A 22,656-nucleotide genomic window follows, 5' to 3' on the forward strand; every position below is an offset into this window, starting at 1 on the left:
GCCACAGGATTTGGTCCTTGGGCTCTGACTGTTTACAACCTGTAATAACTTGGATACAGGGATACAATGTAATGAAGCCAAGTTTGCAGATTACATTAAAATAAGTGGGAAAGAAAGTTTCAATTAAGAAATTTACAAATGAATATGGTTAGGTTAGGTGAATAGGACAAAGCTTGGCTGAGAGAGTTTACTATAGATATGTGGAAAGTTATCCATTTTGGTCAGAAGAATAAAAGGGTAATTTATTACCTAAATGCAGCATAAACTTCAAAATGATTCTGTACAGTGGGATCTCTGTTTTCTCATTCATTAATTCCAGAAAACTAGTATGCAGATAATAAGGAGAGCAAATGGAATGTTAGCATTCATTGACAAAAGAATGGAGAATAAAAGTAGGTAAGCATTGGAATTGTACTAGGCATTGATCAGATTGCATCTGGCACTGCGTACAGTTTTTTGTCCCTTTACTTGAGGAAGGATGTAATTTCATTGGAAGCAGTTGAGACGAGATTTATTTGATTAATTTCCAGAGGTGAAAGGTTTGTTGTATAGGGAGAGATTGAGTAGTTTAGGCATTTGTTGATCATGTTCATGTTTAGGAGGATAAGATGCAATATCATTGTAGTATTTAAAATACTAAGGGGGATCGACAGAGTCGACATAGAACAGATATTTCTCCTTAAGGGACCATCTAGAACGAAAGGACATAGTTTTTTGCTAAGGGATGCAAGATCTAAAACAGATGAAGAGCAATTACTTCTCTGAAAGGATCGTGAATCTGTGGAATTCACTACTCCAGAGTGCAGTGGAGGCAGGAACACTGAATGAATTTGAGGAGATAAGATTTTTAATTAGTAAGGTGTTGTGGGGAACTGTCAGGAAAGTGAACTTGAAGCCGTGATGTGATCAGCTATGATTGTGTTAAATGGCGGAGCAGGTTCGAGGCGCTGAATTGCCTACTTTTGCTCCTAGTTCTTATCATCTTTTTTGAAAAAATTTTAAAACGTAATATCCACCTTTGCTTCTCACAGTCTCTGATCAACCATAATCAAGGTGAGACCAAGAGTGGTGGTAAGAGTCTGGGTATTTGAAGAAGGATGTAATTGTATTGGAGGGAGTACAGTGAAGATTCTGTAGTTTGGAGGAGCAAGTTGCTGCATATGCAGGAATCTGTACCGGAAACCATGAATGTTGGAGATCACATTGGATCAGACGGCATCCATGGAGAGAGAGCAAGCTAATGTTTTGAATTTGGGGGGCTTGATGTGAGTGTGAGGTGTGGTGGGATATAGAGTGCTGGGGGAGAAAAGATGTTGATAGTTCTTTAGTTTGGCTCCTGGGATGAAAAGGAAGTCCCTGTGCAGGGAGGCTGATTAAACTTGGCCTATTTTTTGGGGTTTTCATGAAGGAAAAGTGATCTTGTTCAAACATTACAAGATTTTGAAAGGGTTATTGACATGGTGAATACAGAGCTGTTGCTTCCTCTCCAGGGTAATCAAAAACACGGGTGTGCAGTCTCAGGATTATGGGACTATTATTTAGGACCAGGAAGAAGAGAAATTTCTTCATGCAAAGGGTTATAGGTATTTGGGATTCTGTTGTCAATGGGTTGTGAATGCACCATTGATGAATATGTTTAAGATGCCAGTATAGAGATTCTTGATCTCTCGGAGAATCTGGGGATGTAGGCGCAGGCAGGAAAGTGGAGCTGAAGCACAAGATCAGCCATGATTGTGTTGAATGATGGAGTGGGCTCCTAGGGCCATGTGATCTTCTGTTATATAAGTGGTTTTAATCTGCAATGTATTGCTTATTATACTCTTGGGAGGAGCCTTGGTACCTTTATCACATTGAAGCTGCTTGATAAATACTCAGATAGTAGGAACTGCCGATGCTGCAGAATCTGAGATAACAAGGACCGAGCTGGATGAACACAGCAGGTCAAGCAGCATCAGAGGAGCAGTAAAACTGATGTTTCAGGTCTGGACCCTTCTCATTTCTGAAAAAGAGTCTAGACCTGAAATGTCAACTTGCCTGCTCCTCTGATACTGCTGTGTTCATCCAGCTCTACACCTTGATAAATACTCAGTTGTTTTTCCCTGATTTGCTTATTCATTTTTTTTCCCATGAGGAGAAAAAAATCAATTTATGTCTTGAAAATAAGAAAGAAATTGTATTAGTTATTTGTATCTCAGGTGAATTTTATAATGGGCCTACACCCTGCAGCTGATAGTAGGTTGGTAAATATTATGTTCTTTTGGTGAGCTTTTCTCTGGCTTTGAAACTCAGCCATGCAACTAAGCTTCCAAATCACTTTAAGGCTGCAGACATGATTATGGCCCACAGCCCACAAATGAAGGCTGTCCATTTAAAAGGACCCCAATAGAAGCTAATGGCTGCAGGAAATCTTGCCTTGAAGTCTAACTGAGGCAAGTATATAGGAAGAAATAGAAAGACCACGCGCGTGCGCACACAAATAATGCGGGAGGGGATGAAAGTAAGAAGGGATGAGGTGCTTCCTGTACTTGACAGAGACATGTCACACATACAAAATAGGCAACTGTTGCTGGATATTGAGGGGGCTGAATGCAGAAGGATGTGTACATGGGAATTTTGGGTGCAGTTTCACAACAGATGTAATGACTCCCATTAGCTTTGGATAGGTGAGTTGGCATCATATGTTTGGGTGGCATCCAGAACTCTTGACATTCCGGGCATTCTCTTATACAGCACTTCTTAGCACAACACTTGACAGTTCCACACATTCCTTTCTCCAAGGAACTTCCTCAGAACTTCATCTGAACAGCCAACATTCATCCTTTCCCTCCTCACCTTTCATTGTAATTTTACAATCATGTGTCATAGCAACCCTCCACAAATGTTTTTGTTCTATCCTTAATATGCACTCATTGCCAGGGAAGAAACTCTGAACTGCAGCAAGATAAAGAGAACCAGGACGTGAGGGGCTAGACCTCCAGCCTTTACTACCTGGAGTAGATTCAGTGGGCCTTTCAGAACAGGATTGCATAAATACTTGAAGTAAAAAAAATTGCAGGGATACAGAGAAAGAGCCAGAAGTATGATCAATTGAATTGCTCTTGCAGAGAGCCAGCACCTGTCAATGGACTGAATAATCTCCTTCCGTGTTTTATTCAGTCGGTGTTTCTATAAAAGCACCTTTCAATGAATTTCACTATCTCTATATTGAAAGGCGGAATAGGGATCACAATGCAGTCTTCTGAGTGATAGGCCAATTGGATCATCTTAATTCATCCATCCATAACGACTGTGCACATTCACATTGCTCTACATAGTTATTTCTTAAACAATTCCAGTGTTTTCACATCTGCTACTCTGCCTGAAAGACTATTCCAAATGTTGACCATTCCGTACATGAAGAGTCCACCTGATATCAGTCCTAATGCTAACATTAATTAGTTTGCATCTGTGTCTTGTTCTACTGCTCAAATTTGTGTTCTGGAACAACCTTTTCTGTACTGTTTCCTAACAATGTACTTTTCACTTCATCTCTCACACATCTCTGTTCTTGGCTTTTCAACACTAGAATTCAATATTTATATTCCAATATCTATCATTTTTTTTCAATTGTGATTAATTATTTCCATTTTCTGTTCCCTTCTTCCATTTGGTATATTTGGTGAATGTTGTGTGATGTTTAAATGAAAGCTTTGTCACCTGTAGCTAATACAGTATTTGAAAGACAATGACTATTCACTTGGCCTTGTATGTTCTGGCAAACCAGTGTGCTTTCAATTCAATAATTTGGTGTTAATAAGTAACCCAAGTTAGAATAAAGTCAATTGCTTATAGACCCAGTATTTTACTGGTGATGTATACAAATAAATGGTTTAATTTTGAGGGTGCAGTCAAGTGGTAACACATTGAGAACTAATCTCAGGCAGAGAAGCTGATGCTTGAGTTTAATATTTAAGGTTTGAGAGCATGCTGGGTAGTTGTCTTGCTGTGCAGTACTCTTCAGATTTACCAGAGCATGTATAATTTATTTTAGTTGCATCAGTGGTTCAGTTGATCAGAAAAGTTAGTGGTGATTGCTAGTCTGTTACAGCCCAGCATGATATCTGTGAGCTGATTGGCTGCCTGGTACTACTATGCCATCATAGCCGAAGTCATAAAACATCACTTCATCATTATTTGTAAAATATCCCTATATCATACAGTCAAATTAAACTCACATTACCGTTGTTCAAACTATATTGGATGCTTGCAGACAAATTTATAGGATAACCTACACAGGTTTTTCACTTTAGGGAATTTATTTCCAAGTTCACCAGTCTGCAATTTGTGTACAATGGTGAGTACCTGTCATTTTTGTTTTTGTTTACATACAATAATCTATTTCTGCTCAGTGAAATTTATCATTGTCAGTACCCATTTTATCTCTGACTCCCCTGCTACATGATGCTATCTATTCATAACATGGGCTGGATGTACAATTTCCATGTACCAAGCTGCAGAGTACTTCTCCTGAATGATCAATATGTTTTTACCATTAAAACCATTTACCTAAATGGGGAAAGAGACCAGGCAAGATTATAACTCATCGTATTTCATGATTTTAGTTGTTAAATTACATTTGGGCATGGACACATGTGGCAGTCTTTGGTGCAGGAGTACAAAACCTCAAAGCTTTCTGCCAGGCGCATCTCATCTGTCGGAGGAGTAGAAGGAGCATCTGCCTTTAGCTTCAGTGAAATTACAGGTTATTACCATGTCAGGGGAGGTGATGGCCTAGTGGTATTATTGATGGATTCTCAATACAGAAACCCAGATAATGTTCTCAGTACCTGGGTTCAAATCCTGCCATGGCAGATGGTAGAATTTGAATTCAATTTTTTTTAAAATCTGGAATTAAGAGACTAATGATAACCATGAATCTATTGTTGACTGTGGGGGGGGAAGAGAATCCAGTTCACTAAAGTCCTTCAGGGGTGGAAACTGCCATCTTTAACTGGTATAGCCTACATGTGACTCCAAACTCCCAGCAATTGCCCTCTGGGCAATTAGTGATGGGCATTTAATGTTGCCTGGCCAGCAGCACCCTCATCCTGTGAATGAGTAAAGAATAAAGAATGTAAGAGTAAGAGGAAGTGGATGAGAAAGACTTTGTAGTTACACTTGGGGATTTACTTGACAATGTGTAATGATATTGTGCTTCACAGATTCTAATTTCAATGAATGAAACAATGTATTTGAACTTCTTCTCCTCGCCCCTATTTGACTGTATCCTGAATTCACTTTGGTCAGCAGTTTTCAGGTGAACGGTATGATCAAATTGTTTGAGGATTACAGAGATGGTTGGATGGTTGTCTGTTGGAATGAGTTGTATTTTGGGGGTGAATGGTGAGGATAGAGTTCTTAGTGGCATCATCAGAGGCCCTAACAGATACAGGTAAAGTCCAGTGTGCCTGGATGAGGCCATTGTAGAGAGTCGGGGAGGGGGGAAATTCCAGCAGCTGGATGAAGTAGCCATATCTGGATCTGCCTCCTTTGAAGATGCCACTTGTTCTGCTCTTTCTGCAGTGCAACTCCTCTCTGCAGCACAGTGTTGGGAAGGACACTGCAGTGCGTACTGTGCTGAAGCCTTCAGTGAAATGTACTGAAGTGCACCTCCAGATCTGTCAATGTGCCTGAGCCTAGCTTGAATCACTGAATGGTTTGTTCTCTGATAGCTCTATGGTTGAGTGGTTACTGATTCATCTCCTCTGGTTCACTGGGAGAGGGATCCTCAGTGCAGTCAGACTTCTAAATGGTAGGCTTTGTCACCCAGGATGTAACTACTACAGAATGAGTGGTTACGATTCTCTGGATATTTAGCAAAGGTGTTCCTGACCACCTTGTAATGGTATCAGACTATCTCAACATTGAGGGATTGAAAATTCTTGTGGTTGATGAAGACTGCTCTGAGAGTGCCTTGATTTGTAGATCTCTCCGTTCCTGTGGAAAACTAGAACTGTAGCAAAACTGTTCCTTCCACCCCATCGCATGTCTAATTCAGATATAGAGCAATGCAGAAACTGGAGATCTGAAGTAAAACCTGAAAATGCTAGAAGTACACAGCAAATCAGATAGCATCTGTGGAGAGAGAAACCAAATTCCTGGCCCGGATCTTCTAGTCTCACGATTAGTCGGCAGTGTGTTGGGATTCCACAGAATTCCGACATAATGACTCAATGGTGTTATGCTTCCACTGGGCAATTCCCCTGCTCGCTTGGACTCTCTCTAAAGGTTTCTGACTCTGAACTAGAGTCGGGAATCTTTAATCAGTTTCACCTTAATTACCTGATTGTTATCCCAGAGATACTAGGCAGAAAAATCCTAGTTGAACTCCTGGGTTACTATTCAACTGACTCCCCAACCTGACTAGCTCCTACCAGCAACCTGACATTCACTCGTGACCCAATATAATTACCCACTCTACCCCTTGTTTACCTCACCTATTGCACATCCTTAACTATTTATCTCGTGTAGGTTACCCACATAATTAGTTGTACAATTACTCATTCATTTGTACATTTATTCACTAATACATCGGGACATTTCAGCTCTTACTGAATATGCCATGTTGCGTTATTAAAAGTTGGAGTGCCTTATGGACTGAGTTTTCCTGCGATGAGTGAGTTCTGCAGAATCCTCTACTGGAAGATCAACCATGAAAATTGGAGGAAATTAAATGGGTAGCTTTTTCTCTGATCATGGTTGAAAACAGGGGTTCTGAACTTGACTGGAGACTTTGGACCATGCTTGCGATTAAAAACCGAAAGAACTTCAGACGCTGTAAATCAGGAACAAAAGCGGAAGTCACTGGAAAAGCTCAGCAGGCCTGGCAGCATCTGTGAAGAAAAAACTCAGTTAAAGTTTTGGGTCCAGTGACCATTCCTCAGATCGATGGTCAATGGGACCCAAAATGTTCACTGATTTCTTCTTAACAGATGCTGCCAGACCTGCTGAACCTTTCCAGCAACTCTTGTTTTTGTTCAATGCTTGCGATTGATATTCTGATGAAAAGTCATTGAGCTGAAATAGTAGTTTGTTACTTTCTCTGCTGGTACTACTGGACCTGTTGAGTATTTCCAGCATTTTCTGTTTTTATTACTCTCTTGTGTTGGACTGACATCACTGTGCCAATGTGAACATAAGTTTCAGGCTTAGTGATTTGGGAGGTGCACTTGAGAGACTCCACCTAATAGCAGATCTCTGGAAGGAACTGGAAGTCTTGCCCTCTTGGAAAGAGGTCTTATTCCAGGAGACTCCAGATGTTAACTTTGATCTGCTGTGAAAGTTACTCTGTGGAGTTCAGGAAATTCTGCTGATGTTCCCACTTTCAAGCTGAGATTTTCTGTTCTTCGTCTCAAAATGCAGAGTAACAGGAGTGTGTGGAGATGCTGCTGTTGATGCTCTGCTCCTGTGCTTTTCTAGATGCTCCTGGTGCTGCAACACTTTATGACTGTGCCTGTTGTTCCTCATCGGAGGTGCAGGCTAATACTGTATAAGTGATGGTGGGCAATAGGAAAGCAGATATCAACATCAAGAAATTGCTGGTAAAGCTGAACAGGTCTGGCAGCATCTGTGAAGAGAAATCGGAGTTAACATTTCATATGTCCAATGACCCTTCCTCAAAAGGATCCAGTTCTGCGGAAGTGTCATTGGACATATGAAACATTAACTCTAGTTTCTCTTCACAGATGCTGTCAGACTGGTTGAGCTTTTCCAGCAATTTGTGTTTGTTTCTGATTTACAGCAGTTATCAAAACCAAAAGTGTTAACAGCACCAGGATCAACAAGAAAAGCACCAGCAGGGAAACAGTACCAGCTGGTGGACTGTTAACCCTGACAGCTATCACTGACTTGCAAAACTCCATCCACTTTTGAGATTTGAGCTTATGTTCCCAGAGCGTTAGTCAGGCCCAATGGCTTATTGGTTCAGCAGCAAAACCACTGTTTCCACTTAAATGATACTCAAAACATGAACTTAGGCTTTCAAGTCAAATCTAGCCAGCACAAATCTTTCATAGACTGGCCACTCATCTTGGAATTTTTATGATTTAAGGCTTCACAGCTTGCAGATTCATTGTTCAATGCGTGTCTGCCATGCTGGTAGACCCAAGAAGTTCAATGTCGCTTAGGAAACTCATGAACTGTCTGTTAAAGCCATATTGATTAAAGCCCTGCAGCTGCCCCCACCCAAACAGCTGTCTATTTGGCAGGTTAAAAATTGCTAATTATTTCTGCTGTTTTTCAAAGTCTCCCATTCTTATTTCCCCTGACATGCTAGTTTTACTTTGGATTTGGTAAGTTCTTTTGTTTTATACAACGAACACTCTATACACAAAAGCTTAATCTTGAAATTGGTGCATACATGAAAACTATAACACTATTAGGCCTTAATACGTAGCTCTGGATTTTAGTTTTGAATTTCATATTTACACAAAGGAAATGAGAACTGATTCTCTTGCTTGTCCATTATCATAACATTTAAAGCAGCATTATGTTTTGTTTCATTCAAATTTAGGTACCAGGTGTTGAAATGGAAGGGAACCAACCTTCTGGAGACTTCCCTCTTATTAATCCCAGGAATCCTGTAAACGCATCAAGCTCTGCGTCAGGTATTGTGCTTGCATTTTACAACAGATCCCTAACACAATAAGATTTTCTATAACATTGAGTAGTGTTGGGTAAATTACCTCAAGCTACCTTTAATTTGGTCACTTACTAAGACATCTCACAGATAATCTAAAACGAAATAATTACTTGAACTTTAATGCATGTAACAACCAAAGAAGACCCTTCAAGTAAGCAAGTTAAGCCTCACAGCCTGACTCAGCTATTACCGGTGGAATTCGCACCAACAGAGTCTGTCTCTTGATCTGTCCAGGGTTCAATCCTTGTACACTGTTGTTCTTCGAAGTTCTGCTGCTGAAAAGTCCTGGAGTTGTATTTTTATACAATTTTATGACATTATTGATTATTGTTTAGATTTTTGCGTTCAAAATATTGGTTACAGCTCTGGAACTATCGAGTCTGCAGCTTGCCTCTTTATCAAAAGTAGTTCTCCTGATCCTTGTTACAGTGACATTGATTGTCCATTTGAAGACATAGCTTTTCTGCAATTAACTCTTAAATCCTTTAACAGGGCAATCATTTGTTCTTGTGGCATCAGGCAGTTAGTAATCCAGCAGGTACTAGAACAGTTTTATTCTTGTAGCTTCAACAACTCCTTTTGCTTTCACTCCCTGTATAATGGCTTGGCCTTATCCCTTAACAGTTTATTCCAAACGGTTATTGCTGCTTCTTTCAATCCATGAACAGTTATTAAAGCTCTGAAGTTTGTTATCACAGTAGATTTTACCAAGAAGTGATTCCTGCTGGTGTTAATGGATTGTGATTTTACTGTCTTTTAGAAACTCACCTTGAACAGTGGCATAGTCCTCCAAAATCTAAGGTAAGGAAGAAATCACTAGTTAAATGATAATTGACAGTTAACTTCCAGGCTTTGCTTAAATTGAATTGGAGAAGACATTGTCTTGAGGAATGAACCCGAGAATGGCTGACACCTATTTTGAAACTGGTGTAAAGTATGTACTTGTTCTTGCTTTCTACAGTAAACAAGGTCCTTTCTATTTACGTGGCTTTTAGAATGCGCAATAGCTACAGAACGAGCTCAAATTAGTTGTCAGTGTAATTCTCAGCATTCGTACGAGGGAGGTAGTGCAGTGATAATGTGACTGGACTAGTAATGTTCACCAGACATAAGTTTAAATCCCATAACTGGTAATGAAATTTGAAATCTGTAAAAATCTGGCATGTAAAGTTGTTTAGCAAAATTAAAGAACTGATCATTGACTGCAGAAAGAAAGGAGGAGAACATAACCCCCTCTACATCAATAGAACTGAGGTTGAGAGGGTGAAAAGCGTCAAGTTGATAGGAGTGACGATGACCGACAATCTGTCCTGGACTTCCCACACAGATGCGACAGTCAAGAAGGCACAACGATGCCTTTTCTTCCTCAGGCAACTCAGGAAATTTGGCATATCCATAAGGTCCCTCACTAACGTCTACAGATGCACCATGAAAGCATACTGTCCAGGTGCATAACAGCTCAGTACAGAAACTGCAGAAGGTGGTGCGCACAGCGTATACCATTGTGGAAGCCAACCTTCCAACAGTGGACTCATTTAGAGTTCGCTGCCATGGAAAGGCTGCCAACATCAAAGACCCTTTGCACCTCAGTAATGGTCTGCTACAACCTCTTCCATCGGGCAAAAGATACAGAAACCTGAAGACATGCTCAAGCGGTTCAGGAACAGCTTCTTTCCAGCCATTATCAGACTGATGATTGGACTCTCAAGCCTCAGATAATGATTGATCTTGCTAATGTTGATCTTGCCTAGCACATGCCCTTTCGCAATGTCTTTTTTGATCTGTACATCCTTTGCTTACTGTAATCTGACTTTACCACTCGTAAACAAAGCTTTTTACTGTATTTCAGTACACGTGACGATAAATAAAGCAATCCGTCAATGGTGGCCATGTAATCACTTAATTGTCATAGAAACTCATCTGCTTTACCTATGTTCTTTAGGGAAGGAAATTTGTCATCGTTAACTTGAGTCGTTTTAGATGAAAGCAATATGGTCACTTCTGGATGATTAAGGACAATAAGTGTTGGCTTAGACAGTGATACTCATCCCATGAAAGAACAGACTGTTTAGAAAAGAATTTTTCAGCAAACAGAGTCCAGTTGCAGAATCATGTGTAATGATTGACATGTTTTGAGGTTTGCAGCCGTGGGCTGGTTGGGTGTAGTCAATACCTTGTCTATTGCAAATAACTGAAAAGACACACGTTTTGTCTTAACAATTGAAGTCTTTATGCAGCATGGCCTGCCGCATGAGAAGTGAAAATTATACACCACACTACTGTTTAGTGTGATAGGCAGAATGTCTCTTTGGTTTTACAGCAGCACCCTGTTAGTTGCAAACACCACCCGTTGCTACTTGTACATTCTCCTAGACAATGCCTCCACCAATCACCATGCTGTTCTCATTTGGTAGGAAATGTTATTCTCGTTTACATCATTAAGGAAGAAAATTAATAGAAGTTGCAAAAGTGTGATTAGCATACCATTTAATTGTTAAGACTTATGTGGTGCGTTTTTCCTTTTTGAGGATTTGTCTACTCGTAAGATTGGAAAGCCAACTGACCTACACTAAGTGTCTTTGAAACAGCTGGTGAATGAAGCCTTCTTACCTGCATTTTTCCTATCTCCCTAAGTGATTTCCATTCAGTGGCCATGATTCTAAATCACCCACCCACCGCCTATTTCTCCTCTTACATGGTGACTGAGAAGGATCAAGTTTAGACCCTTGTCAACTCAGTCATCCATGATGACCCTTCATTGCTGATATTTTATTATTGTTGACTTTCTAGTCAAGTGTGCCTAGAATGCAGAATCATGACCTCCTGATGTCAGTAATGCCCTGACGTTATTTCAGCGTCCTTGGGCAGTAAAGCACTGCATGCAACCTAACAGCCAGAGCATGGTGAAAGGTAATGATTAGCTAAAAATGCCAGGGTGAGTGTTGAAATATGAAATTGGTGAGAACAGAAATCATTCAATTACCACAGCCCCAGCCTGTGCTAGATTAAAGTTGAATTCTCCCATGCATTTTTCATCGAATCTGCATGATTTTCCTGCTGACCTCCACACCCACATTTTTGTTTGACACCTTCACTGTGGTGGAACTCCATTCAACTCATCGTCTTAAAAACCGTGAGGGACAACTCCCCATGAGACTTTTATTCTGACCTTCTGTTGCCAAATTCCCAGTTGCAGACTGGCTTCAGACCTGCCTGTAGGAACGTAAAATATTGGAACAGTTGTAGGCTATTTGGCTGTTGGGAATGTTTGTGCACATAAGGCCAGATTTTAAGAATGGTTGGGTGTCTACATCCCATACTTTCTTGGTTGCCTCCTTTGGGATTTATATTCGATCTCTAAGCAGCAGCATTGCTGAGATTGGGAGTTGGTTGTGTAAAAAGTTTAGATAAATATTGAACTGTTCGCATTTTTTATTTATCTGCTTTTTAAATCTCAATTTACATTAATACCTCAAATCCAATAAATAACACAATGTCCATTGTAATTAAATTTACTGTCCTTTCTACATTCCAGCAGGAGGGTTCACTGTCTATTAATTCCAACATTGACCCATTTGTGCTTCATGCTAATGCTTTAAATTTTAAATGAATGGGAATTTCTGTGCTAATTGTTAACTTTATAAAAGTAATATTTTATTTTTGATTATCTTCTCAGCCTTCACTAGAGAATGTTAGCTGTTCAAAATCTATAGGGGATTCAAAGATGAACTTTGGGAAAATGCAAGATTTTGCTGCAACAAATGCAGGAAGATATAAAACCTGTCCAACAAAAGCTATTCAGCCAGTTCCTATACTGAATGCTTCTGCGAAAAATGTGAGTAAGTTGGGCTTTGGCTAAGCTAGCCTCTCTTTTCTCTTTTTGTTCCAGATGAGGAACACCAGTCTTTCTATCTGTTTTATCCAATAGGTTATACGTTAGGTTGTTAGCAGGTCAAAGTCTGATTTTCAACTCCGTACCTAGGACAATAGGCTAGGTGGGATTTGTGAGTTGCCGCACTCCTTCCTATTGATGTGAATACCCACTGGACCAAATACTCCAGAATTAGACGCCACAGCTTTGATCTTCTGTTTTCCTGGACCCCAGATAAATTTAGTGACTGGAAATAGATTCAGATACTGAAATGGTAAACTCCCTTCACCTATCTCTGGGTCGGGTCCTTTAATAACTTCTAATGTAATTGGGTAATGTTGAATGATAGTAAATAATGGTTAAATAGTTTTCTTTGTTGTCAGAGGTCTAAGGTGGCTTGAGATTCAAATGATCTGACCTTAGCCTATCTTATCCTTAGCAAGCAACTTCTATTGGCAGCTCTATTCTTGTGTCCTCTTTGTGGTTTCCTGCTGTGCTGCCACTCATTTAGGATTTTATTCTGTAGAAAAAAAACCTGTTTCCCTTTTCATAGTCATGTTGGACATCAATATACCGTGACCCCTTGGGTATCACCCAGTTCTAAATTAACATTAAATTGAAAGGGAATTCCTATGTATTCGGGATATTATGATAAAATTTAAAACTTCCAGAAATAAGCCACGGGACCCAGTATATAATAATGCATAATTTACCCTTTTGGATGCATACCTTACACCAACCAAAAACATGAGGAAAAAAATAGCCAAGATGCAGATGAATCAGAAATTAAACACAAATATAAGGAAAATATAGTGAACCTAATGAGAAACCTTTTTCCAAACTAAACTCTGAGCTGACTCCCCATTTTTACTTCTTCACTGGGATGTGGACATTGCTGATTAGCGTTTATTACCCTTCTCTAGTTGCGTAGAAGGCCATTAAAAGTCAACCACATTGCTGTTTGGAGTCACATGTAGGCCAGACCAGACAAGGATGACAGTTTTCTTCTCTAAAGGATATTACTGAATAAAACAGATGGGCTTTCCCCAAGTTTTGTGGTCATCATTAGATTCTTAATTGTTTTTTGTTGTATTAAATCCAAATTCTACCATCTGCCATGGTGGGACTTAAACCCAGGTCCCCACAACATTATCTGGGTCTTTGGATTAATTGTCTAGTGACAATGCCACTAGGCCATCGCCCCCATATCTGCCAGACATTGATAGACAGCCTAGAGTGCAAACATCCATTACTGTCAAAATACTAATACAAAGGGAGCACAGGGACTGTAGCATGCCTAGGAGAAAGACAAGTGTTGTTGAATCTTATGTTTTAGCTTTATTAGAAAAATGTGATTTAATACCTAGTGCGTATGTGAAGTGCTAATGAAATTAAATCATAGTTAGGATTTTTTTGATAAAGTACGCAAAATTGAGCTGTAAAGTTAAGCTTTGACACCAGTTCATCCCTGTAATTGAACTTGCAAAATTTAGCACCACAATTTAAAATTATTAGTAGGTAAATCAGATATTACCTTTTATCGTAGCACAAATTCAGTAGACCATTATTGGCTTGTGTTTCCCGTCTGCCCCCGAAATGATACATTACCAACAAGTAAGAGGCAATAGGAGCCAGAAAGAATTAAATTTACTTTTTTATCTGACCTCTTTCAGGTTTTCTCTAAAAAACTTCAAAACTACTGCGTCATATTTTTCAGTAATAGTTCCTGAATGACACTTTTTACTCTGAATACACAGACTGACCATAAACATTTGATGTGGAAGAGACAACCAATGAATTGCAAATTGCTATGAATTGATGTCTGATTTGCTGTGCAGTGCTATTTGCTGTGTGAGGATGTCATTTTGTGCTTAACCTCACTGATTTTCATTTTGCACATTTTATTGTTAATTAAACTTACTCAAGAAAGTTAAGTCTAGTAATTAACAGTATCAACACCCTTTTAATAATTGTTATTGTCACCACTGATTGTTGATGACTGCCTCTATTACCTGGAAAATCAAAAATTGTGGAGAGTCTCATATCTTTCAAATTATGAAGTGTATAATTTTAACAGTGTCTTTGTCTTTTTTTTGTCGTTTTTTTTCTTTCATTCCACAATTTCTTTTCCTCCCATTACTTCTCTTCCTAATCCTGAATTGACTTTAATTTAATCCACTCTCATCCACAATCCTCTTCTAAGCTCTTTAGGTATATTTCTCGATCCTTAAGTGTCATTGGTTAAAGTCATATATGCTTTGTCCTGTTGCTCAGCAATAGTTTGAAAGATATGAGACTCTCCACAATTTTTGATTTTCCAGGTAATCGAGGCAGTCATCAACAATCAGTGGTGACAATAACAATTATTAAAAGGGTGTTGATACTGTTAATAATAATAAATGCTCCATTGCTTTTGCTGTGTCATTATCAGCTCTCAGTTCCAGAAACTTTGAGACCAAATAATGTTATAATCTAAACATGCACAAACAAGCTTGACTTTCTGAACTCCTGCAAAATTTGTTTTTTCAAGTAAAAATCACAATGATGGAAGTAATTCAATAATTTTAACCCGACATATTTTAGCCAAAATCGATCAAAATCTGAAAATCAATTGACCAATAAAACCAATGAAATGAAAGCAAAGTGCTGTGAATGCAGTGGAAAATGCTGGAGACACTCAGCAGTCTGGTGGCATCTGTGGAGAAATAGATGTCAGAACTGGAAGAAGTTCAAGTTGTAACCATTATAAAGAAAGTGCAGAGGCAAGGAAACAGCTGGGAGGAAGAGCAAAAGACAAGGATTTTAATAGGAGGGGAGGTGTGAATTAACAGGGAAAAAAGAACTCTCTACCTTTAGACAGGACAGTTTTATGGAGCAAATGTTACTTGCCTCCCAGGAGTTGAGAAGCTGCCAGGGGAGGCTGAGTGGTTATCAGCAGACAGGCGGAAAGTGAAAAGTATGTAGATCATCAGCAGAACTTAAACTCTCTACTTAGGCATTTAGATACCTGTGATGCAATCAGAAATGTGACACATGGGAGGAAACCCAGGAATGACTGTATGGCTCAAGACAGATAAATTATTATCCTGGTGGAAATGAAACAGGTGGTTAAATAGGTGAGTGTCATTGTGGGGAAACTATGATGCGGAGGACTTGTTGCAGAATGCTCAATAATAATTAACTTTTCATGTGCCAGGGTTTGGGGCATAGTGAATTGAATTCCGGAATAGGCGTGTGAGCAGGCTGAAGACCTGGTTTTGAGTCCGTTTGGAATTGTACAATGGGATAGCAAGAAACTAAATTCTACAATAAGAAGCAAAACCTTGAGGGTAATCTCTGGAGTACTCCCAGGATTCCATGGTGGAACAGACGGGGATAGAGCCAAATGGTTGGCTGAATGGTTGTTTTTCAAAGAAAGGGTTTGAAATACTAGATACTGGAGCTGCTTCTCAGCAAAAAGAAAGCAGTGCAGATGGGATACATCTTAGTGATAATTAACAGACACCCATATTCTTGTGGAGATGATAAGTAGGCCAGCACTTGGAGTGAAATCAGGATACACTTTGTCACAAAAGTGTGGTAGCATTGTGAATCTTGCAATTTTCTGGATAGTGATTGACAAATCCTAATTAGGTATGTGAATGAAATTTATGGATCAGAGACAAATGGAATTGAGGTATAAATTAGTCATGATGTAAACCAATGAAAGGTAAGGCTTACGGGGCTAAATAATCCACCCTTTTTCCTATATTAACAGAATCGAACCTGGAAGTATTAAATGAAAAATGGCTTTTTGTGGTTGCTCTATTTCACCTTATCCAAGTAGAATGAAGACCTATGTGAGAAATATTGTAAACACTTTCCAATCATTACTTCTAACGTATTAGTATGGGAAAGAAAACTGAATTGCATTTTACAAGTTATTTAAATCTTTACTTTGTCCTTGGAACTTACTATCAATTTTGCAAATTCTATTAAGTTTACTCTCCAAACCGACATAACCATTTGCAACATTTTATATGCATCAGAGTAATCATGTTGTAAAGTAAAAGATTCAGATGTCAAATATTCTTCCTGGATTGGTAACTAGAGTTGCCCTTGTTGGTAGTTGCCATTATTGAAACTGTTGTCATTATTATTTATTTAACTGTTTATCAAAATCAGTGTTATCCTGTTTATGAAGTAAGATAATCAAACAAACCTAGGACAAAATTTCTCATGTTGTTACCTTTTTGTCCCAGAATGCAAATGCAGATTTGGAGAATGCCACCATTCAGAAGCAGCGCAATGAGTTACAACTGCTTGTTGCAGAACTGAAAGACCGGGACAAAGAGTTAAATGAAATGGTGGCAGCACACCAAAAGCAACTTCTGGCATGGGAGGAGGATCGACTGAGGATACTTAGCTTGGAAGAGAGATGTGCTAAATTGGAACGTTAGTATTGTTTTGAAAAAAATTATACAATGTCTAGGTGGCTAACGCACAAAACCTCAGTTCCAATGGTTTCTCACCTTAGTCCTGAAAGAAAACTCCTTGCTTCATTCTATATGGTTGAATTCTCTTCTGGATAAATTAGCAAACTGTTTTTATTGGAACCATTTTTTTGCCAATAGAAATGTTTTAAGTCACATGCTTCATAAAAAGTAGCAGATTCATTGCAAAGCAACAACTTCTGATTACACAGTACTTTAATTTTAGGTAAAACATTCTGCATAACTGAGCAGTTTCAAACATAAATGGACACTGATGCTCATGAGGACAGATGAGTCGGAAGTTGCAGAGTTTAGAGTCCAGGAAGCTGAATGCATAGCTGCCAATGGTGGACCAATTACAAAAAGTGAGACAAATTCAAAGAGGAATTTAAAAACAAAGACAATAATTGTAAGCTCATAGCATATGGACTGGAAACCAGTATTGCTCATTGAACATTGAGGCAATTCGTGAAAGTACTTGGTGCAAGAGAGGATACAGATACTGTAAGTTTAAATGAGTTTAAGTTTGCAAGTATGGAAGGTGGCAGGCGATGTATAGCAATTTCAATAACCAAGGGGTGGAGTCAGGCACTGTTATGTGGTGGAAATAATGAATCTTACTGATGGAGTAAGTTTGCAATAGAAGTTCATGTCAGACTCAGTCACAGACCGTAAGTTGTGAATGGTTTAGTCCTGCCACAGGTGTAAGAGAAAGGTATGGAGTTGGTGGTTTGAAAACAGAGTTTGTGGAAATGCTGAAGTCATTATTGACATATATTTGAAGGAAATTTCTGCTTGTTCAGTACTAGATTTTTGGATTAGCAGTGCGTCAAATAAAAATCAGTGATATACAAAAGAAAATTAGTGATGTGATCTTGTAGTAGTCCAGCGTTAGTTTGTGCTTTCAAACATGAAAGGAAGAGAAATAATCCTATAATTAAACATTTCAGGGGTCATAGACTTTATGCCTGCCAAAAAATTTCCTTGTGTATAATACATTCTGATTAATTAATCACAGATTGTTAGGTCATTTCTTAGGTGAGGAACAGTGATGTTATTTATCACCAACCCAGCAGAGTTTGCTGCTTTTAAGAGAAATTGGATTGAGGATGTGTAGTGCAATTGTTATAAACTATTCTTTCCAATACACATCTGGATGAACAACATTTTTATTGGCTCAGTAGGAACCATTTTCTACAGTTTAGAAATGTGCAAAGGAGAATGGATAAATGGTTTTTTAAAGTCCTGCTATATGTCTTACATAAATTGTTGCCAACTTTGTGTTTTAATAGATGAATTGCGAAACAGGAATGAGATCATTAGATCATTAGGCGCGCAACAAAAGATTTTGGAATCTCAGCAAGCTGATTGTCTAAAAACACTGACCAGTACCCAGCAACGGCTAAAGGAAATGTCTGAAAAAGCAGCAGAAGCTGCTAATAACTGTGAAGAATTGGAGGTAAGACTGCCAGTAATAAAACCACAGATCAGATTGACATTCCTGTTTCATCAGTGTCCTTTTAACTGTGTTGTTGTGTTCTGCTTACTTCAACCAGGACAGGAACAAAACCCTCAATTCCTCCAATTTAGAGCTTTCTGCCCAGGTGGGACAGTTACAGGCACGTGAACAGGAGCTCACCACGATGTTGGAATTAAAGGTATTAAAATTATGGTCCAGAACATGAGCAAATGCTTAGTAAATTGTTAGCAAATATTCTTTGATCCTAACATTTCTATTTATACTATAATACTGGTGCTTTCCCTGTCTGACATTAAAACCCTGTTTGATAATTAACCATAAACAATGAGGGAATACAACAATCATCACCTCTTGCATCCAATTCCGTTTTAGCATGTGCCTTGGTGAATTGGTGCAACAGAACTTGAATGATGTTGAGAAACATGTTGCCGAAATACTTTGTCTTGCACACAGGATAAGCACTAGAATGCCAAATTTGAAACACTCACAGTAATTTATACTGCAGAAAGAAAAGGACGATAAGTCAATGCTGATCAACCGAACTTCATCTTCTGCTTACGTACACTTGTAGCCTTCAGGACTCAACATTGAGTTTAACAATTTCAGAGCTTGAATACCACCATCCTTGCCTATTCCTGACCCTCACAACTCTGTCATGGAAAGGGCTGCTTTCAGCAAAACCTCTCTTCTTTCTTGACAATCCCCTTGTCTGTCTCCCCCTTTTCGTCGACCCTGTCTGGACTCTGACTTCACCTGTCTGGTCACTGCTTTCCCACCCCACACAGTCATCAGCATAATTACCACCGTATCATAGCACAACCTTTACATGTTTCAAATTGTGAAGGAGGATGACTGGAGTCAAGCATTAACTCTATTTTCTCTCCACAGATGATGCCAGTCCTGCTGAGTTTCTCCAGTGATTAATGTTTTGTTTATTTCATTGTATTCCTTTTACTTACAGTGAGTGGCTCCCTGCCTGTGAATATGTATCAGTCCTAGAAAGTGTAAATCAGACGCTTTACAAGCTCAACTGTTTGTCTTAAATTAGTTGTTAGCCTAGTTTTAAATACTTAGTTATGATTTCTAGAAGGGGCATACATTCAGTCATATATTCAGTAATAGTCTCTCTTTCAGTATAGTTCAAGTATTTTGGTTATTTTTTTTGTGAAAGCAGTATAAATACATGACGTTGCTATCCATTCACTTGTGGTTTGTGATTCCAGCCCAGGTGTATTTGTTGTATCAAAATTGCGCTCTCTGTATTAGGGGATAAAGAAGTCTGTATGAAGATATGTCTATGTCAAATTTTAGTTTGGACGTCTGACATCACAATATCTATGGGTTTGTTACCTTATGTCTAGGACAAAGATATGGTTGAAGCCACCAATCACATCATGGATCTTACAGCTCGGTTTAAAACCTTAGAGGGTGCACTACGAGAAGCCAGGATAAATGAAACCAACACCAGAAAAGAAGTGCATGATTGCAAACAACATTCGAAGAAACTAAGACATGAAATCTGCAAACTTAAAGGTTAGCTCTGGGTTACTGTTTTTGATATATTGAATTTTTTTTTTAAACTGTGAACAATTGCAATTTGCTTGTTACATTTACTGCTTCATTGGAAAATGGCTATTCTTCAAGCATGATTCTGGATAGCACCTGAGTCTGATTCAATATCCGCACACACACACATACTGACCAACGTGGCTGATTAGATACTGAGGCAGTGTGGATAACTGCTTTGGAAACTAATGAAGGGAGAGGAGAAAGAAGTGGAATAGGAGTGTGTGGGAAGTGAAACGTAGAGAGGTTGAAATGAGAAAACAAAGGAACAAAGAGAAAAAGGTAATTAAGAAACCAGCAAAGGAAAGTGATTATGCAACTGCTGGCTCTGCCTGACCCAAGATAAGATATGATCAGTGTAGGACTTCACCCAAGAGAAAGCAAGAATTGATGAAGGGTGTGAATCCGAAACATTGACTTTCCTGCTCCTCTAATGCTGCCTGATGTGCAGGACTTCAACCAAACTGTTAGATAACCATGGACACGGCCAATGACTTCAGTTCATATGAACCTCCTCTGAGACATGCAAAGTTATTGGACAAGCCATCGTGAACCTGCTTGTTGTGGGTAGAAGAACTGGTGAGAAAAGGGGTACTTGAATTGGGAGGTGGGAGACACAAAAAGAGGGAAAGATGTCTGTAGGCTGGGGAAAAAAGAAAAATTTAGAAAGGAAGAAGAAGTGAAAATTGTCTGGTAATTAATTTTTTGTGGGCTGAGCGTGTGCCAGAGTTTTCAGGCTAATTAAAAACTTTCGAGATACCATGACTATAGCAAAGTAAGAAGCACTGCAATCCAAATATGCCCAGCAGGGCTTTTAGAAAGAGATCATCTGCCTTTGCTGATTCAGGAATAGATATTGGCCTGGACACAACCGGGGAAATGTCCTTTCCTTGAAATGATGTGATGGAATCCTTCTTGTTCATCACTTGGAGTGGCACCTCTAATATTGTGACACTAAACTAATGTGTTAACTCAAATCTCTGGGATTTGATGTCAACTACCAATTATCAACAGAATTGTTAATTGTAGTGGGTTTAGTCCACCAGGTGGGGAGAAACAAGCACATGCACACCTAATCAATGTGCGTAGAAAGTATAGGTAAAGTTGCTGCAGTGCTAGTGGACTCCCTCATCAGAGACTGACAACTGGTGGTGGTTTAACCTGAGCATCACCGTGCCTCAGGTGGTGGAGTAGTTTGGGAAGACAAGTCCTTCATGTGTGTGGGAGTCGAACCCGCTCTGGCATTACTCTACATCCAACCGACTAATTGACCCACCCCCATTGAGGGGGAAGAAAGAGCAGCTTAAGGCCCTGGTGATGATAGGGATGCAAAAACTAGAAATAGAAGGAGTATTATCCTCTGGACTTGGTGCAATATAAAATTATGATCAAAAGCCAAAACAGAAATGGTTTTATGTTTTGGAGAAGGGTTGCAGAACCCGAAACGTTAGCTGTGATTTCTCTCTGCAGATGCTGCCAGACCTGCTGAGCTCTTCAAGCAATTTTTTTGTTTTGCTTCTGATTTTCAGCATCCATTTGGTGTTTGTAAAATTATGATGCTCACTGATATTGCACACCAATTAATTGCCTCAAATTAAAGTTGCAAAAAACAGAACTGCTTTACTATAGTTTTAAATTTCTGTGGAATAAGCATCTAGGCCCACTTGAACTACACTTAAAAAATAATTATTACCGGCCTCCCTTATCAAATGCCTGCTTCTCTTGTGTTTAACAATTTTAAACGTCATTCTGAAATGTATGAATTATAATTCGTTGCAGCAGGAAGGTATCACAGAGCCATGGATGGTGACATAAGTGTACAAGTGTAGTTGGCATATTTGGTGTTAATTTTGTTATGATGGTTGTTAGGATTTAAATGTTCAGCCAGCTGAAAAATGATTTTAGAGATAGTGCTGTTACAATGTATTGTTTCAAGCAGCTGCCTCAGTTGCTTTCATAAACATACCTTCAAACATTGGATCATAGAATTCCAGATGGTTTCAATCAAGCGCAATTCTTGTATCTGATATGCTTGTTTGACAGTGATTTTGCACTTAATTGTGAGGCCCTCTAGCCAAATGTAACTTAATATATTCTCTATCAGGAATAATGACTTCGGTAGAGGTGGTAAAGTCAGAGACGCGGGACAAAATGGGAAAAATTGGAAATTGTCTGTTTTTAAAAATTTCCAAAATTCAATTCTGACAATCTCTGAGTTGAAAATGTTTGAAAAGTATTTATACTGGAACTTGCACAACCTTGAGAATTGCTTTGTTTTCAAAGTTGAAACATGTTACTACATCACACCGGAAGATTCTTTGTTACTTAGAACCTGTGTAAAAAAAAAATTGTCTTTGGACACAAAGAAAAGTTATGTTTCCCTGTTGTGTCAGCAGTGGGAATAAATCTCACGAACTGAGATTTTCCCTTTTAATTTTGTTTAGATGAGTTAGATGAAAAGACTGTGGAAAATAACGAACAAAGAGAAGAAATTATTCGTCTTAAACAAGAAAGGCAATACCTCGGAAATGAGCTCACTTTAGCAGGTAAGTGAAGAATTCTGAAGTAGTATTTGGGGATATGTGTG

At 38.9% G+C, this 22,656-nt stretch overlaps 1 protein-coding gene across 2 annotated transcripts in view; it reads left to right on the forward strand.

Moving 5' to 3' along the window:
* The window catches only part of ccdc62 (coiled-coil domain containing 62), a 48,657-nt gene that overhangs the window by 6,733 nt on the left and 19,268 nt on the right, over window positions 1-22,656 (forward strand). For both annotated transcript variants that reach the window (XM_048556524.2, XM_048556525.2), the window contains exons 2-9: window positions 8,552-8,645; window positions 9,441-9,481; window positions 12,357-12,515; window positions 16,793-16,985; window positions 18,316-18,482; window positions 18,580-18,681; window positions 19,865-20,036; window positions 22,514-22,615. In XM_048556524.2, coding sequence (XP_048412481.1) covers window positions 8,552-8,645; window positions 9,441-9,481; window positions 12,357-12,515; window positions 16,793-16,985; window positions 18,316-18,482; window positions 18,580-18,681; window positions 19,865-20,036; window positions 22,514-22,615 — 1,030 coding nt within the window. The remainder of the gene's footprint in view (window positions 1-8,551; window positions 8,646-9,440; window positions 9,482-12,356; window positions 12,516-16,792; window positions 16,986-18,315; window positions 18,483-18,579; window positions 18,682-19,864; window positions 20,037-22,513; window positions 22,616-22,656) is intronic.

This window comes from Stegostoma tigrinum, chromosome 26 (assembly GCF_030684315.1).
Source record: "Stegostoma tigrinum isolate sSteTig4 chromosome 26, sSteTig4.hap1, whole genome shotgun sequence".
Taxonomy (NCBI): Eukaryota; Metazoa; Chordata; class Chondrichthyes; order Orectolobiformes; family Stegostomatidae; genus Stegostoma; species Stegostoma tigrinum.